General features: G+C 41.3%; 1 protein-coding gene across 4 annotated transcripts in view; it reads left to right on the forward strand.

Annotated features, from left to right (window-relative positions):
• SULF2 (sulfatase 2) overlaps nt 1–18,091 on the forward strand; it is a 248,480-nt gene that overhangs the window by 146,454 nt on the left and 83,935 nt on the right. For all 4 annotated transcript variants that reach the window (XM_073309507.1, XM_073309508.1, XM_073309506.1 and 1 more), the window contains one exon: nt 11,706–11,945. In XM_073309507.1, coding sequence (XP_073165608.1) covers nt 11,706–11,945 — 240 coding nt within the window. The remainder of the gene's footprint in view (nt 1–11,705; nt 11,946–18,091) is intronic.

The following is an 18,091-nucleotide window of genomic DNA, read 5'->3' on the forward strand; positions in this document are numbered from 1 at the left end:
AGAGAGGATACAATCTCAGGCTCTCTAACAGCCCTCCCCTTATTTTAACCTAAGGTGAGTTTAACAATATAGCAATAACAGGTGTGGATGCATAGCATTCAGGAAAGAGGCTTCACTTCCCTTTTATTTGTTCTGCTGTTAATCATGAATTTTACTCAGGAAACCAAACCCTAACCATGGATTGAAACAAGGGAGGATCTGATAAAAAGACTGCCCGATGCTTGGGTCAAAGGAGTTGGAGTGTGCTGTGCTGGATATAAACGAGGAAAGATAACTGCTTTCTTCTGACCTCTCTTTACCTGAAGACCAAGAAGAAGTTTAGTCAGCTATTGGAACAGGCATGCTTAGTGGCTTGTCTTCCTAATTATGAGAATTGTACTGAGTAGTGAACAAGTTGGTACATGAGTAAGAAGAGGCAAAATATACTGATGGTAGAAAAGACTTAAATTACACCCAGAGATTAATTTTCCAATTAGATTAATGAGAATCCAAGCTGTCCTAGTGCTGATGTCCAATGCATTATAAATCCCAGCATCTCCAGTTTAAATTGGACTGAAGTTTGGATATCCTATTACTGTAGTTACAGTAGGTCAGCGGTTCTCAACCTGCGGGCTGCTTGTGGCCCAATTAGCACACAGCGGTGGCCCATGTGATATCCTCAGGGCCATAAATGGGGTGGGGCAGGAGGCCAGGGTGATTAGTACCTTTCACCCTGCAGGATCATGGATCTAGTGACCTCCACTGGAGCAGGCTCCCCGGCACTAGGACTGCAGTGGCAGGCAGGCAGGCAGGGTAGGTTGCATACCTAGATTCATAGATTCATAGATATTTAGGTCAGAAGGGACCATTATGATCATCTAGTCTGACCTCCTGCACAATGCAGGCCACAGAATTTCACCCACCACTCCTAAAAAAGACCTCACACCTATATCTGTGCTATTGAAGTCCTCAAATTGTAGTTTGAAGACCTCAAGGAGCAGAGAATCCTCCAGCAAGTGACCCGTGCCCCATGCTACAGAGGAAGGCGAAAAACCTCCAGGGCCTTCCAATCTGCCCTGGAGGAAAATTCCTTCCCGACCCCAAATATGGCGATCAGCTAAACCCTGAGCATATGGGCAAGATTCATCAGCCAGATACTACAGAAAATTCTTTCCCGGGTAACTTGGATCTTACCCCATCTAAAAACCCATCACAGGCCATTGGGCCTATTTACCATGAATATTTAATTACCAAAACCATGTTATCCCATCATACCATCTCCTCCATAAACTTATCGAGTTTAATCTTAAAGCAAGATAGATCTTTTGCCCCCACTACTTCCCTCGGAAGGCTATTCCAAAACTTCACTCCTCTGATGGTTAGAAACCTTCGTCTAATTTCTAATCTAAATTTCCTAGTGGCCAGTTTATATCCATTTGTTCTTGTGTCCACATTGGTATTGAGTTTAAATAATTCCTCTCCCTCTCTGGTATTTATCCCTCTGATATATTTATAGAGAGCAATCATATCTCCCCTCAACCTTCTTTTAGTTAGGCTAAACAAGCCAAGCTCCCTGAGTCTCCTTTCATAAGACAAGTTTTCCATTCCTCGGATCATCCTAGTAGCCCTTCTCTGTACCTGTTCCAGTTTGAATTCATCCTTCTTAAACATGGGAGACCAGAACTGCACACAGTATTCCAGGTGAGGTCTCACCAGTGCCTTATATAACGGTACTAAAACCTCCTTATCCCTACTGGAAATACCTCTCCTGATGCATCCCAAGACGACATTAGCTTTTTTCACAGCCATATCACATTGGCAGCTCATAGTCAACCTATGATCAACCAATACTCCAAGGTCCTTTTCCTCCTCCGTTACTTCTAGTTGATGCGTCCCTAGCTTATAACTAAAATTCTTGTTATTAATCCCTAAATGCATGACCTTACACTTCTCACTATTAAATTTCATCCTATTCCTATTACTCCAGTTTACAAGGTCATCCAGATCCTCCTGTAGGGTATCCCTGTCCTTCTCTAAATTAGCAATACCTCCCAGCTTTGTATCATCTGCAAACTTTATTAGCACACTCCCACTTTTTGTGCCCAGGTCAGTAATAAAAAGATTAAATAAGATTGGTCCCAAAACTGATCCTTGAGGAACTCCACTGGTAACCTCCCTCCAACTTGACAGTTCACCTTTCAGTAGGACCCGTTGTAGTCTCCCCTTTAACCAATTCCCTATCCACCTTTCAATTTTCCTATTGATGCCCATCTTATCCAATTTAACTAATAATTCCCCATGTGGCACAGTATCAAACGCCTTACTAAAATCTAAATAAATTAGATCCACTGCGTTTCCTTTATCTAAAAAATCTGTTACTCTCTCAAAGAAGGAAATCAGGTTGGTTTGGCACGATCTACCTTTTGTAAAACCATGTTGTATTTTGTCCCATTTACCATTGACTTCAATGTCCTTAACTACCTTCTCCTTCAAAAATTTTTCCAAGACCTTGCATACTACAGATGTCAAACTAACAGGCCTATAATTACTTGGATCACTTTTTTTCCCTTTCTTAAAAATAGGAACTATGTTAGCAATTCTCCAATCATATGGTACAACCCCTGAATTTACAGATTCATTAAAAATTCTTGCTAATGGGCTTGCAATTTCTTGTGCCAATTCTTTTAATATTCTTGGATGAAGATTATCTGGGCCCCCCGATTTAGCCCCATTAAGCTGTTTGAGTTTCGCTTCTACCTCAGATATGGTGATGTCTACCTCCATATCCTCATTCCCATTTATCATGCTACCATTATCCCTAAGATCCTCTTTAGTCTTATTAAAGACTGAGGCAAAGTATTTGTTTAGATATTGGGCCATGCCTAGATTATCCTTGACCTCCACTCCATCCTCAGTTTTTAGCGGTCCCACTTCTTCTTTCTTTGTTTTTTTCCTATTTATATGACTATAGAACCTTTTACTATTGGTTTTAATTCCCTTTGCAAGGTCCAACTCTACTTGACTTTTAGCCTGTCTCACTTTATCCCTACATATTCTGACCTCAATAAGGTAGCTTTCCTTACTGATCCCTCCCTTCTTCCACTCCCTATATGCTTTCTGCTTTTTCTTAATTACCTCTCTAAGATGCTTGCTCATCCAGCTTGGTCTACAACTCCTGCCTATGAATTTTTTCCCCTTTCTTGGGATGCAGGCTTCCGATAGCTTCTGCAGCTTTAATTTAAAATAATCCCAGGCCTCCTCTACCTTTAAACCCATAAATTCTTCAGTCCAATCCACTTCCCTAACTAATTTCCTTAATTTTTGAAAGTCAGCCCTTTTGAAATCAAAAACCCTAGTTGCAGATTTATTTTTGTTAATCCTTCCATTCAGTTTGAACTGAATTAGCTCATGATCACTTGAGCCAAGATTATCCCCTACAACCATTTCCTCTATGAGATCCTCATTACTCGCCAAGACCAGATCTAAAATGGCATCCCCTCTAGTCGGTTCAGCAACTACTTGTTGAAGGAATCCATCAGCTATCGCATCTAGGAAAATCTGAGCCCTATTATTATTACTAGCACTCATCCTCCAGTCTATATCTGGGAAGTTAAAGTCTCCCATGATCACACAGTTTCCATTAGTATTTACTTTATTAAAAACATTAAAAAGGGCTCTATCCATATCCAAATTAGATCCCGGTGGTCTATAGCACACCCCAAGCACTATCCTAGGGGAGGCTCTAATAGTTTTCCTGAGCTACCTGCAGCCGAGGTAGGAAGCCACGGCGAAGGGGGTGCAGCCAGTGCATGGGGGACAGACTCTAGGTGGATGGCTGGGGGCAGTGCCTGGATGGGGAGCTAGGTACTGGGGCATAATCCCTGGATGGGGGGGGTTGAATGCTGGAGGGGGGGCTGTTATTGGAGTAGGCTGGGCGGGGAGGGGGGGACCAGTCCCTCCGGGAAGAGAGTTCTGATCTGGACAGAGCACCCTGTCTCTGCAGGACAGGCACCATGAGTGATATGTAATGGAAGCGGCAGGAGGCTCAGGGGGAGCCGGAATGGGGTGGGGCTGCTGGGAAAGGGCAGAATGGGGAGGGGCCATGGGCGGAACAGGGGAGAGGTTCCAGGTTCACCGCTCCAGCCAGGGCCACACCCCACATGGCCTTGGGTTTGGCTGGAAGAGGTGGGACAGGAGGCTAGCCTCGCTAAGAGGAAGCTTCATGTGCTGCCCGTGGCAGGCACGTGTGCCAACCCAGTGTTGGGGTGGTCTGGATGCTGCAGGGGACAGTCCCAGCGGGGTTGGGTGATGGGGTTGACATTTCCTGGCTGGGGGACAGTCTGGGGAGACGCTTGGGGGCAGCCCCTGGGTGCAGATGCTGAGTGCATGGGGGACGGTCCCTGGCTGGGTGCATGGTGGTGCTGAGTGTATGTGGGATAGTTCCTGGCTGGGGGGCACCCCACACCAGGCAGGGCTTCCCATCTTTTCAGGCAGGCTCCATAGCCACGTTCTCTGGGCGCTCAGCCCAGCTGCACTGCCAGCAGCAACGCGGAAGTGATGGTGGCAATACACCATGCCAATCCACCCTTACAGTAAATTAATTAATTTTTAACAGTAATGTTTTGACTTATTTTGCTAATTTAAAATGCTCTTGGTAGACATTTGCTAGTGTTGAAATGAAAGGTAGTATATCGATTTGAATCATATTGCTGCCGTATAACAAATACTAAACCTTATTTTTGTGTGTGTGTGTGTAGAGTGTGGCTATGGCCCACGTAACACATAGCTGCATATGTGGCTCACAATGGTAAATAGGTTGAGAACTAGAGCCCTGCACAGATACAGATTTATATCTGTGGTTATAAATCGGTATCCATGGGACTGCAGCAGTGAAAGGAGAGAAACGTGGGGCCGTCTCTCCCAGGAGCCAGCACTGTACCGCCCCAAGCCCTGCCCCATCCCTTCCATGTAGCTGTCTGGGTCTCCTGTCTGGGGAGCGGTGTCGCTGGAACACAAGAGCACAACCAGGGACAACTGCCAGTGATCCTGGTGCCCGCCCCGTGGGCAGGGCTGGGGGCGGTACAGCCGCGCTGGAGGAGCTGCCGGCGTGGGACGCTGGCTCCTGGAAGCTGCGGCCCCACGTTCTGCTCCTTTCGCCACTGCAGTACCACAGGTATGGATTTATATCCACGGATATAAATTTGTATTCATGCAGGACTCTGTTGAGAACCACTGCAGTAAGTCATTCGGGTCAGCTTACATAACTATCTCATTCATAGACAGAAGTGACCTAGCTGCCTGGGAGATGCTTCATTTATGTTAGTGAGATCGGAGTAACCTGTTGATATATGATCCATTGAATAAGTACAAATCTGGAGCAAGAAGACAATGTGCTTGGCAGTTTTCCTACATAGAGAGGTGACCTGTTAGCAGCTTTTAAAAGAAAGAAGTACAAAGAGGGAAAATTGGGGAAAAATAGTATGTAAGATAGAAATAGAAAGCAAGCATAGTGTTTATGAGAGCATTCATTAACATTCCAGAGGTTGAATAGACATGTCCACCTACAGGTATCTCTCAAATTTAACTTCAAAACAGGTGAAGTCACTTGGGGATTAATTCAAGCTCTTTAACAAGTGGAACTGCCAAAAACTGATGTTAACTGCATGATCTCTGACAATAAAATGCTAGTTAATGAAACATTCAATATTAGATCTTCAAACAGCTGCTATAAGTTATTTATTTATGTTGAGCAAGTTTCTACTATTGACTTATACTGAAGAATTCACAATAAATCCTGCTCCTGCAGACAACTATTTAAATTCACAACCAGGATTTTTATATTTCTCTTTTCAATATTTATATATTTTAAAGATGTTAATATATTTTAACACGTAAAGTGAAATCTAATCTTTAACATTACACACCATTATTGTTTAGCTGGAGAGACTTGACAGGATCTCACTATCATAGTACAGGAAAATAGTTTCTTATGCACTAATATTTGAATTCTTGTATGGCATACTCTGTTTTTGTACGGTGATCAGATCTTTTGCAAAATGTGATCACAGAGATAAACTTTGCAATCGGTATGTAATAGTGAATGTACTTGGACAAGTCTCTAGAAGGTGGTCCAGTCATAGTGTGAATATTTAATAAATACAAGCAAGCAGGGGATGTGTGGGAAACAGTATGCAGTGGGGCATATTTTTAAGGCGTGGCAAAAGGTGTTCACAAAAACGTGTGCAGTTGTATGCACAAAAAGCCTGCGTTTGCGTGTTTTAATCTCTTATAACTACCTGTCTTTTCTATAGTCTTCAGGCTTGTGCACAAATGCCAGTTGTCATAGGAAATGTGAGGTTTTAAGAAGCACCTGTTACAGCCTGCTCAGTTATTGTTTCAATACAACAAAGCACTCTTTCTTAATATGCTGTGTCATGGAGTAGTGTTTGAAGAACTTTTGATAAATGTCCTACATGCACACTCCTGGGATTTAGTGCTTCTGTCGGCTTTACCCTATATACTTCCTTTGCACTTTTCCTCATAATCTTTGGATGGATAATAGAGCCCTTCTGTGACATGCATTTCTCAGATTCATTATATCCCTGAAAGATGCTGCAGGGCTCATCATAAGACCACCATCTACTCTGAATGTTAAATTGTGCTGCTGAAAATTCCTACAACTGTCATCTTAACATATACATTTCCTGGTGCCTGGGATGTCTGCATCTCTGTTCTGACCACAATAGCTCTTCTGTCCTCCATTTATAGTGGAGGAGAAGATGAGGGACTCTCTGACACACAATGCAGGGAAAGCTTCCTTCTCAGATGGTAGGGGATAATTATTAGTACACAAACAGAGTTGTAAAAAGGAATGACTTCTCAGTGTCTGCCACAGAGCTTGCACAGTTTCACAGTGTTTCCTCAATGTCAAGGCCTCACTCAAAGTCTGTAGAGAGTTTGTCTGTGAATTTTCCACATTATAATATCAGTCTAAACAGTGACAGCAGCAGTAGAATAAACTCTGAAGAGAGATCAAGCAAAACAACTTGTTGCAGCTGATGTCACATGAAGTCCAAACAGAACTTCAGCTTAGTGCTATATATCTTTTATGCTTCTCTTTGTCTACCGAACAGCTGAATGCATCAAACAGATAACTCTCAGCAAATCTTCACCATAGATTTTCTTACAGTTCTCCAAAAAGCACAGAGTTACAAATAAGGCAACTTTAATATCTATGATTTTAGACTTGTAACAGAGACCTTTTTCTGAATAAAATGTTGACACTTCAAAGTATAACCTCTCTTAGCACATCAGAATCTAACTAAAAAAATCCTGGAAGGTTTGCCCACTTGAGAGAAGATGGTTTGCAGAGATTCAAATCCCTGATTAACACATAAGTGATGTTCTGCCATAGAAGAATATAATTTCTATTTTCCTTTAATGTCACCAAGTTTGTGTTGGAGGCAGGATGAAGAAAATAAGTTTTGGTTGGCTGGCTCAGTGTTGTTCTAAAATATTTAAAGCTGGCCTACTTAAGATTGCATGGAAGGGTATGCTTGGTTTTTGCCTTCCACTGATCTGTCACTCTGCATTAGTTCTCAAGATGGGGAAGCAGATTAGATCATATGTTTTTGTATTAAAGACTGTTGATATATAGGCTCTTGTCATTACAGCAGTTTTATTAAAGAAGGTTACTGTCCCCAAGGGGAGACTTAACATGTAGGGTTATTTATGCAGATATGCCTCTGTCATTTAAAGGGGTTGTTAAAATTGTATTTTAATAGTGGAATGACAAAACTTTCCTTCAGCCTGCTTTATTTATTTTTGAATTAGCTCATAAGACAGAGCAGTGCTAACATTTGCAATTTTTGAGTCCACCTACAGTAAAATTGGCTGTAATAATTGTAAGTGAAGTTAGAGGCTTTGAAGAGGGATGCTGCTCCCAAAGTACAAACTTTTCTATTTTGTGATTCTAAAAAAGGTCTTGTCTATTTTTTTTACGATACTACTTTTTAGTATGTGCGATATAACAGGTTCTTTTACAGGGGAGTCAGTCTTACAAATGGCGTTTCGTTCCTGTGATGAAGAATTACAAAGAGGATTTCTGATTAGCTTAAAAGGTTCCTAACAAAATGATCTCAAGAAATCTAATGCCATGGTAATTTTAAGATGAAAAGACTTGCAGTAGAAATTCTCCTTCAGGAACCAGGGAGTCCGATTTCCTACATGGATTTCAACCATTCTCACCACCCTGTAGATTTTGAGTCATGGTTGTATCAATGTGCCCTGTATCAAATCAACTCACTGTTGCAATTTCATAATGAAGTCCATTCCTAAAGAGCTTAGAAGAAACCTAAACCCATTATTGACAGAAACAACGTACAGTTTGTGCCAGATGGTTGCAGCATACATTGATTAAAGCTGAACTATTAATCCAACTCAACCTTGGGTAAGTTAGTCCCAGCTCCACTCCAGCATGAAACCTTATGCTAATCCTGATACTGTCTGTAAGGTACTTTGCTCCCATTCATAACAGGATGAGTTTGATGATATGTAAAGTTTTGTATTTATTTGGGATTTTTTTAAATGCATGTCATGCTAGTGGCAGGTGCTAATTAAACTTCCTTCTAGATCAGGTATAGTCCAAGCAGTTTTACAAGTTTTCCCCATCAATATGCTTTAATTCTAATCTAGAGGGACCACCTTTACGAGTCAGAGGGAAACTCATTCTCCATGTCTTTTCAATCCTTGATTTCTCTGCACAGAGAGACGATGAGTGCCAATTGTGATGGTGGCTTCTTCGAAGTGGATGCCTCCCCACCAGGAACTGGGTTGAGTCCAGAGGAATATGTCACCTAGGAAACAGGGTAGCCATTGATAACAGTGGCTTTTGGTCATTGTTGACCTTGGTTGTATTTGAACCATTGAAGGAAGGAATGAGAGCAGCAGAATAAGGACAATTGACTTCAAAAAAACAGACTTTAACAAACTCTGAGAACTGGTAGGTAAGGTCCCATGAGAACAAAATCTAAGGGAAAAAAAGAGTTCAGGAGAGTTGACAGTTTCTTAAAGAGACTATATAAAAGGCAAAAATGCAAACTATCCGCGTGTGAAGGAAAGATAGGAAAAATAGTAAGAGTCCAATAGTAAGGCTCCATCAGGAGTTCTTTAATGACCTCGAAAAGGAATCCTACCAAAAAGTGGAAACATGGATGAATTGCTAAGGAGTAATACAAAAGAATAGCTCAAGAATATAGGGACAAAATCAGAAAGGCTAAAGCATAAAATGAGTTACCCCTAGGAAGGAACATAAAAGAGGTAATAAGAGGTTCTTTAAATACATTAGGAGAAAGAGAAAAACAAGGGGAAGTGTAGGTCCTCTACTTAGCAGAAAAGGAGGGTGACATCAAGAAATCAGAAAAGTGATGACCTCAAGAATGCTGAGGTGTTTAATATCTGATTTGCTTCAGTCTTCACTAAAAAGATTAATGGTGGCCAGATGCTTAACACAATTAATATTAACAACAAAGGAAAAGGAGTGCAAGTCAAAATAGGGCAAGAACAGATTGAAGATAATTTAGTTAAATTAGATATATTCAAGGTGGCAGGACTTGCTGAAATTCATCCTAGGCTATTTAAGGAACTAGCTGAAGCAATCTCAGAACCATTAGCAATTCTCTTCGAGACCTCATGGAGGTAAGGTAAAGTCCTAGAGGACTGGAGAAGGGCAAACATAGTACCTGTCTTTAAAAAGGGGAACAAAGAGGGTCTGGGGAACTATAGACCAGTCAGCCTAACTTTGATACCTGGAAAAATACTGGAACAAATTATTAAACAATCAGTTTGAAAGCACCTAAAGGATAATAGGGTTATAAGGAATAGCCAGCATGGATTTGTCAAGAACAAATCATGCTGAACCAACCTATTTTCTTTCTTTGACAGGGTTACAGGCTTAGTGGATGGGGGGGAAGCGGTAGATGTGATGTATTTTGATACAGTCCCACATGACGTTCTCATAAGCAAACTAGGGAAATGTAATCTAGATGTAATTAGTATAAGGTGGCTGCATAACTGGTTGAAGGAACGTACTCAAAAAGTAGTTATCAATGGTTCATTGTCAGACTGGGTGTCCCACAGGGGTTGGTCCTAGGTCTGATACTAGTCAATAATTTCATTAATGACTTGGATTAGTGAAGTGAGCTGGGTGGGGTAGCAAGCACTTTGGATGAGAGGATTGGAATTCAAAATGACCTTGACGAATTGGAGAATTGGTCTGAAACCAACAATACAAAATTCAGTTGTACGTGCGAAGTACTTCACTTAGGAAGGAAAAATTGAATGCACAACTACAAATGGAGAATAACTGGCTAGGCGGTAATGCTGCTGAAAAGGATATAGATTACTGTGGATCCCAAATTGAATAGGAGTCAACAATATGGTGTAGTTGCGAAAAAGGTTATCATCATTCAGAGGTGGATTAACAGGAGTGTCACGTAAGATGCAGGAGTAAGTTATCCCACTTTACTCGTCATTGATGAGCTCTCACCTGGAGTTCTGTGTTCAGTTCTGGGCACAATGTTTTAGAAAATTGGAGAGAGTGCAGTAGAGAGCAATAAAAATGATCAAAAGTTTAGAGAAACTGACCTATGAGAGGTTTCAGAGTAGCAGCCGTGTTAGTCTGTATTCACAAAAAGAAAAGGAGTACTTGTGGCACCTTAGAGACTAACAAATTTATTTGAGCAAAGCTTTCGTGAGCTACAGCTCACTTCATTGGACTGAATGCATCCGATGAAGTGAGCTGTAGCTCATGAAAGCTTATGCTCCAATAAATTTGTTAGTCTCTAAGGTGCCACAAGTACTCCTTTTCTTTTGACCTATGAGAAAAGGTTAAAAAAAAAAACCTGGGCATGATTTAGTTTTTAGAAAAGACTGATAACAGTCTTCAAATGTGTTAAAGGGTTGCTATAAAGAAGACCATGATAAGTTGTTCTCCACGGTCACTGAAGGTAGGACAAGAAGTAATTGGCTTAATCTGCAGCAAGGGAGATTTAGGTTAGATATTAGGAAAGTTTTTCTAACTATAAGGATAGTTGAGCTCTGGAATAGGCTTCCAAGGGAGGTTGTGGATTCCCCGTCATTAAGAACATAAGAACAGCCATACTAGGTCGAACCAAAGATCCATCTATCCCAGTATCCTGTATTCCAACAGTGGCCAATGCCAGGTGCCCCTGAGGGAATGAACAGAACAGGTAATCATCAAGTGATCCATCCCGTCGCCCATTCCCAGCTTCTAGCAAACAGAGGCTAGGAACACCATCCCTGTCCATCCTGGCTAATAGCCATTGATGGACCTATCCTCCATGAACTTATTTAGTTCTTTTTTGAAGGTCTTTAAGAACAGATTGAACAAACACCTGCCAGGGATGGTCTAGGTCTATTTGGTCCTGCCTCAGTGCAAGGGGCTGGACTTGATGACTTCTCAAGGTCCCTTCCAGCCCTACGTTTATAATCTTCTAGTAAGAATCTATAATCTGTAATATTGTATTCAGAAATCTTGCATTCCTTATTGGGCTTGTTTTGTCTAATAGATGTCCTTGCCCACTTGCAATTTGTTTTCTCCTCCTCTGCCTGACACTGGTAGACTTAGCACGTGAGCTTGTGGCTTGTTCTTTTAACTGAAAACAAGAAAACCCTTTTGTAAGCTGCTGATGGTTTTCTTCTTTTAGGTTCTATGCAAGTGATGAATAAGACGAGGCGGATCATGGAACAGGGAGGCGCTCACTTCATCAATGCCTTTGTGACAACCCCAATGTGCTGCCCATCCCGCTCCTCTATTCTCACAGGGAAATATGTTCACAACCACAACACCTACACCAACAATGAGAACTGCTCCTCTCCATCCTGGCAAGCTCAGCATGAAATACGTACCTTTGCAATATACCTGAATAACACAGGATACAGGACAGGTAAGACCCATGTACCTAACCATCTCTCCGGCTGCTGACTTGTGAACAAAAAACACCAGGCACAGACCTCGCAGCAAATAGAGAATCCAATGTCCTATCTCTTAGTTTATTCTTGCAAAAAGCCACAGTTTAGCAGGTTGGGGAGTTAGAAATAGGAGGACTCACTCCAGGAACAGCATATCTTTTGGCATGGAACTGAACCCAGGACATGACATACCACATACAGCGCTTACTTACTGTACTGGTAAATGATACTTTGCTCCTAAGGTGGATAAGGCAGAACCTTCAGTGAAGAGGAAAGAAACTGCGAGAGCGCCAGGGCCTAGACTGAGGGAAGATGGAGTTCCTCTTAAAACAGATAAGTAAGTTTAGTAAAACTAGGGAAAGAAGAGAAGAAACATCACCTTGGTCAGTGTGTGTGTGTGTGTGTGGATTAGGGTGGGGTGACTGGTTACTATGGAGATGATTTTCCAAATAGAGGATTAAGAAAAAATTTGAGTTGAGGACTAGGCAGCAGGAGCAGATGAGCTCTTGAGAAACAAAAGATCCTGTTTGCATGCAAATTTAAAGAGCCTGGGAAGAGGAATGCAGAAAGTATGAGATGTTGCATCCAGCCCATTTCCTTCTGGTGTCCCCAAACCCTGCAGTGCAAGACCTCGCCTATTACTTTGAGTTTACTAGCACTGAACTGCTCATTAGCATCTGGTAGGTCAGGAAGCATGATTTCATACAAAATCCTAGGCCAGCATACATTAACGTAGCTCTTTGGGTCAGGGACTGTTGTTTACCGTATGTATGTATAGTACCTCGCACAGTAGATTCTTGATCTGGTTGACGCTGCTGGGCACTTCTGCAATATTAATGTTAAATAGTAGCCATGATATTTTCTAACCACTCACATGGGCGCTTGGTGCTCAGACAGCAGGGAGCGGTCTTCAAACAAACTGGGTATTTCCTTGCTTTGTTTTGCTCAGATAAAGGCTTGAATTAGTCTTGAAATTGGGGAAGTGTGGCTGCCTAATTACTCGATAGAATTTCCTTTTATTTATCACTCCTGGCATTAACATCTATGACCCTACAAAATGCACATGAAGCTAAGGTCATGCTTTTCTCTTTATAATGCATTTGTCCTTTGTTTGCTGCTATTTGATCATTGTAATTGTTGTTATAATATTCAACGGCCAAATCATGAACACTTGCCGTTCTTATTGACTTCAGTAAGAATCACAGATATTCATCTCTTAGGATTTGGACTGACATTTAAATAGGAAGTTCAAGTAAAAATAGTCAGTTTTAAAATACAGTAGACCTAGACACAGTTTTCAAGCTGTTCCCTGGTACAAGCCAAATTTATTGTAACATCTGTTGACAAGCAAAACTTACCACTTTTGTGAATGCAAATAGAACAACTGTGTGGCTGACTTTCTGGTATGAATGAAATCCCCATTTATGCAGATAAATGCAGGGTTTTGTTCATAGAAGCAAATTCGACAGTGGCCACTAACGAAGGCTGGCTGAAACTCTAGACCATGCTGTTCATTTATGATTGCTGGCTTGAATTTACTGATAAGGAGATGTATCTGCTGTGTGGCAGTGCGTTTTACCTGCTTCTTCCAGAGATCTTACCAGATTTATCTGCTTCACTAACTCATCTCAAGGATTCACATTTTAGAAGCTTTGCTATCACGCTCATTATCTCACATTTCAAGAAGAAGCTGCTTAGGAGGGTATTTTCAGCTGTGACGAGTAAAATTTTACTGCTGAAATGTGAGGTCCTGTTTGAAAATGGCTGCAGCCCTGAACAAAGGCCCTGATTCAGGAAAGGCTCCCTGTTAAAGAAATCATGTAAGCACATGCATAAATCTCATTGAAGTCAAAGGCAGTAACACTGATTTGCTCTGAGACTATATGATTTTCGTTTCATGTTAGACTTTTCATTTGAGGGGGGACCTTAAGGAAGGAAGTTCTCGTACATTCACTTTCAAATGGGGAGATTCAAAACTTTAAGGGGAGGTTTTATTTTAAATATTTTATTTATTTTTGTAGTTCCTTTTAGCTCCCAGTCCAGTCTTTCTCTCTTTTCTTTATAATTTCTTCCCTCCTTTCTCTTCTTCACCCTCTTCTCTCCTTTACCCTTCCTTCATTTCCCTGCCTCTCCCCTTTTCCACCTCTCTAGTTTCTGTATGACTTTGGCCCTCCCCATTGTGGTTTCAGTGTCTGTCCCTGCATTATGTCCCTGTTGCAGACTAGGGTTCTCACCATTCTGTGGGATCTTCTCTGACCTGCACTGTGGTATTTTCCAGGGGCAATAGAAGCAGTGGTTTGGAATTGTTCAGACTCATGCAGTTCCAGACAGATTTATGCAGCTGCTGCCGACACCCCTGGAACAGTGCCACTTAAGTGCAGACAGGAGAACCAGCATGACGCAGGATTCTCCCACACTAGATCGAGTGAAAAAAGTGTAGGAGGGCAAGAGAACAGCATGATAGTCCCACAATCACTTCCTGAGGTTCGGTCTTTGTTTGTAGTTTTTAAACTCTCTACCAATCTATCGTATTTATAGAGCACCAATCAACATTGCTTGAACGCCATAAACAAGACAGTGAAATCCAGGCTGTATTGAAGTCAATGGGTGGGTGTTTTGTTACCGAATTCAGTAGAGGCAGATTTCACTCAGAGTGATAAGATTCAGGACTGAGCTGTGTTTCACCCTTCTGTGAATCAGTTAAAATAAGCACTGGGACGGTACAGAGCTTGGCTTTTCCTTTCCTTCTGCCACCAAGCATGTAGCAACTAAGACTATATATGTGTGTCATCATGAGCATTAATTTGGCTTGCAGTCTGGAAAATGCTGGTGTCATGAGGGGTAACTATAAAGGCTGCCTTGTTCTGTCTGTGCATCTCATCCATGCAGACAGTGAGTTCCTGCTCTCTGTACATCAAACAGTCCAACTCAAGAGCTTCTCATATCATTGCCTTATTACACATTGTGGGAAATTATACAGGAAGGACAATTTAGGTAAACACATTAAGTCAGTTGAAGATTCATTTGTGGAAAAGCATGGTGAAAGCTGTGGTGCCTGAATCATCATGATGTGAAATAGTGGGCACTGAGGCTCAGACCCTGAGCAGGAGACGTCTAGAATGGAGGGAAAACAAAGAGATCTTGTGATAAACATTTCTGAGTGTCTGAGAATTGACTGCCAAAGATTCCGTGTATAAACATTTACAGAAAGAAGGTTCTGTTTTCCATGAATACACACATCTCTTTCAAGGAAGCGGCACTTAAAATGCAGGATCCACTGTGGTGGAGGTGTTTTTTTTTTCCTAGTAACAAATACCAAGGTATTTGATTGTAACGCTAACCTAAATTTTTTCTCTAGACATTAATGAAAAACGTTTTTTTTTTGTTTTTGTTTGTTTGTTTGTTTGTCTTACCGATTAGGTCTTAACATTGGTGACTCATTCCAGAATATTATAGGTTTTTGCAGTCTCCTCTACAGCCAGGAAATGAAAAGGCTTGTGTATCTAATTAAATTCATCAGAGATAGGGACAGTGGGCCAAATTCAGCTCTGGTGGAAGTGGGTATTGGCTTCAGTGGGAGTTACGTTCACTTACATCAGCATTTAACTTGGTCCAAAATGCAGGAGGTGCAACACCCATTTATGTATATGGGCCAGATCAGGGTATCCTCATTCATGTTAAGTAGTAAACTACTGCACATGTAGCCCCGTGTTTTAAGTGGGGCTATTCACACAATAAAAGGATACTCATTTTGAGTCAGGATGGCAGAATCCGGCCTAGTGACATTAGGCTCATACTTGAATTCTACAAAAAAATTAATAAATACCAGTTTACATCATTCATTTTTTATGAACTTAAGAGAAATATCATTTTAGGAGGCCTGGCTCTGCTATTATTTGAGGTTTCCTGGGAATAAAAGTAATAATCATACTTAGCGCTTTCGCAGGCCTTTACAATAATTAACTAATTAATTCATTAAAATTCAGCCACAATGTTCCATTTCCTCCGTTAGTATTAGACTAAACAGATACAGTAACTGACTGCATTCAAATAATTATTTTTCTGCATCACTATCTGAGGCTTTGACATTTCAAAATAACTTTAACATAAATTTAATTCTTAGAAATAGAAGAAATGCTATTGGTAAATGTTTATTATGGGAGGAATGAACCCAGAAAAAATGACTGGATTATAAAGGCAAAATTTTCAGATTCTCAGCTCATCCCTGCAGCATCCTGCTTTCCAGTGTTGTTATTTATTACTTCTATTATAGTAATACTTGGAGACCCCAACTGAGATTATACAGTGCCTGGCACAGTGGGGTCACAAATGCGTAGTAAGATACAGCCTGTGCCTTGAGGAGCTTATAGACAAGACAGACAAAGTTGGGAGGAAAAACAGATGTCAAGTGATGATGTGACTCGCCCAAGGTCACTCAGCAGGTCACTGGCAAAGCTGAGAGCAGAAGCAAGGTTTTCTAGCTTGCAGTCTGGTGCCCTAGCCACTAGACCATGCTTCCTCCCACTGGGAGTTCTATGCATGTTGGGAAAGAATGTATCCCAACTCAGATAACTCCCTGAACCCAGGAAAGCAGAATTTTGTACTAGATGAGGAACTTGGATTAAAATTTTCAATAGTGCCTAAGTCACGCAGGTGCCTAAATTCCATTCTCAGATGTCACTTAGGCACTTAAGTTCCTAAATCCATTGACTTTCAATGACTTTCAACTACTATTTGCCTAAGTCACATTACTCTCTGTTTTGAAACATCCTAGCAGGGGCTGTCAGACCAATAATACCCCATTTGTAGGCAGTTTTGGAGACCTCTATGCTTGAAAATAACTTGGATGGAGGATTTTTGCATATAAAATTTACTATGGTAGCAGTTATTGCAGGGAGCAACTGGGTGCCATGTTAAAAGGAACAGAAGTGAAGGGCAGATCTATAGCCCATAATCCGCTGCCTCTAACTACGTTATCTTCTCTGGCAGGCAGGGCCTGTAGCAGTGCAGTACAGGGAGAAATTTCTGCAGGGAAGTTAGGGAGAACAAAATCTTCTGGGAACAGGCTCTTGGATTTCTGGTCTTCTGTGTATTGGAGTCAGGAGAGTGGCTCCAACTCTCGCCTTATGTAACTGATTAGTGCGGAATCTGGCCTCCTCCACAATGTATATCGACAGGGCTCTGAGCATTTGTAACTTATTATGTAAATGTACTGTGAGCTCTTATGGAATTAAGAGGGAACATGCTATCTGGAACTCTGTTTCCCTGGCTCCTCCCCCTGACTGAATGTCCGAACCACAGCTGGGCTTCATGCAGAGGCTGCAGAAATGAGGCATCTGTACACTAGAGAGGATTCCACTGCATAGCCACCTGTCCCCTCTGGCTACCTCCTATGACTTAGTCTACAGGCTTCCCTAAGCATTCTGTAGAAGAGAGGAGCATATGCCCTTCTATAAATATCTTTCTAACTTAGATCCACAGTGTAGTCAGGGTCCAACAATGCTTGTCTCTGTACCTGACATGAAAACATCCATGGCTGTAGAAGTAAACCAAAAAAAGTATCTGTGGTTTCCTTTTGCCTAGCCACATATCACTGGCACCTCTCCCTCTCCCTTTCGCCTGACTGTATCTGTTTTCAGCATTAGATATTTTAGATTGTCAGAAACACCTCATCTTTTTTCCAGTAATTTACTCTTATGATAGGATGCCAATTCTAGCATTTAAAGTATAATGGCTTTGTCATATTGATTTATCATTTCTGCCAAGTAGCAATTTTTTGTGTGTTATTTCTTAAAAATAGGATTCTTATCTCATAGCCTTCAAAACAGCAAAATGCTAAATAGAATATTTGCACAGTATCAAAATGCTTTCAAAATCCATGTTACATCATTTAGGACCATAGTATTTACAGATTGAAAAGACCTATCAGATTGTTGTGTCTAACAGAGCATGCACCAGATATTAGGCAGGATCTTAGCCAAAAGATTGAGCAGAGATTTTCCCTGTATTGCTTAGGATCTCTGTCCATCTAGGCATGTATTTCACACCCCTCATTATGATAACTGAGTACTTTCTTTCTAATGGTATTCTCCAGAACTCTGTCTTTTGCAGAACTGTCATT

The sequence above is a fragment of the Lepidochelys kempii genome, chromosome 13 (assembly GCF_965140265.1).
Source record: "Lepidochelys kempii isolate rLepKem1 chromosome 13, rLepKem1.hap2, whole genome shotgun sequence".
Lineage (NCBI taxonomy): Eukaryota > Metazoa > Chordata > Testudines > Cheloniidae > Lepidochelys > Lepidochelys kempii.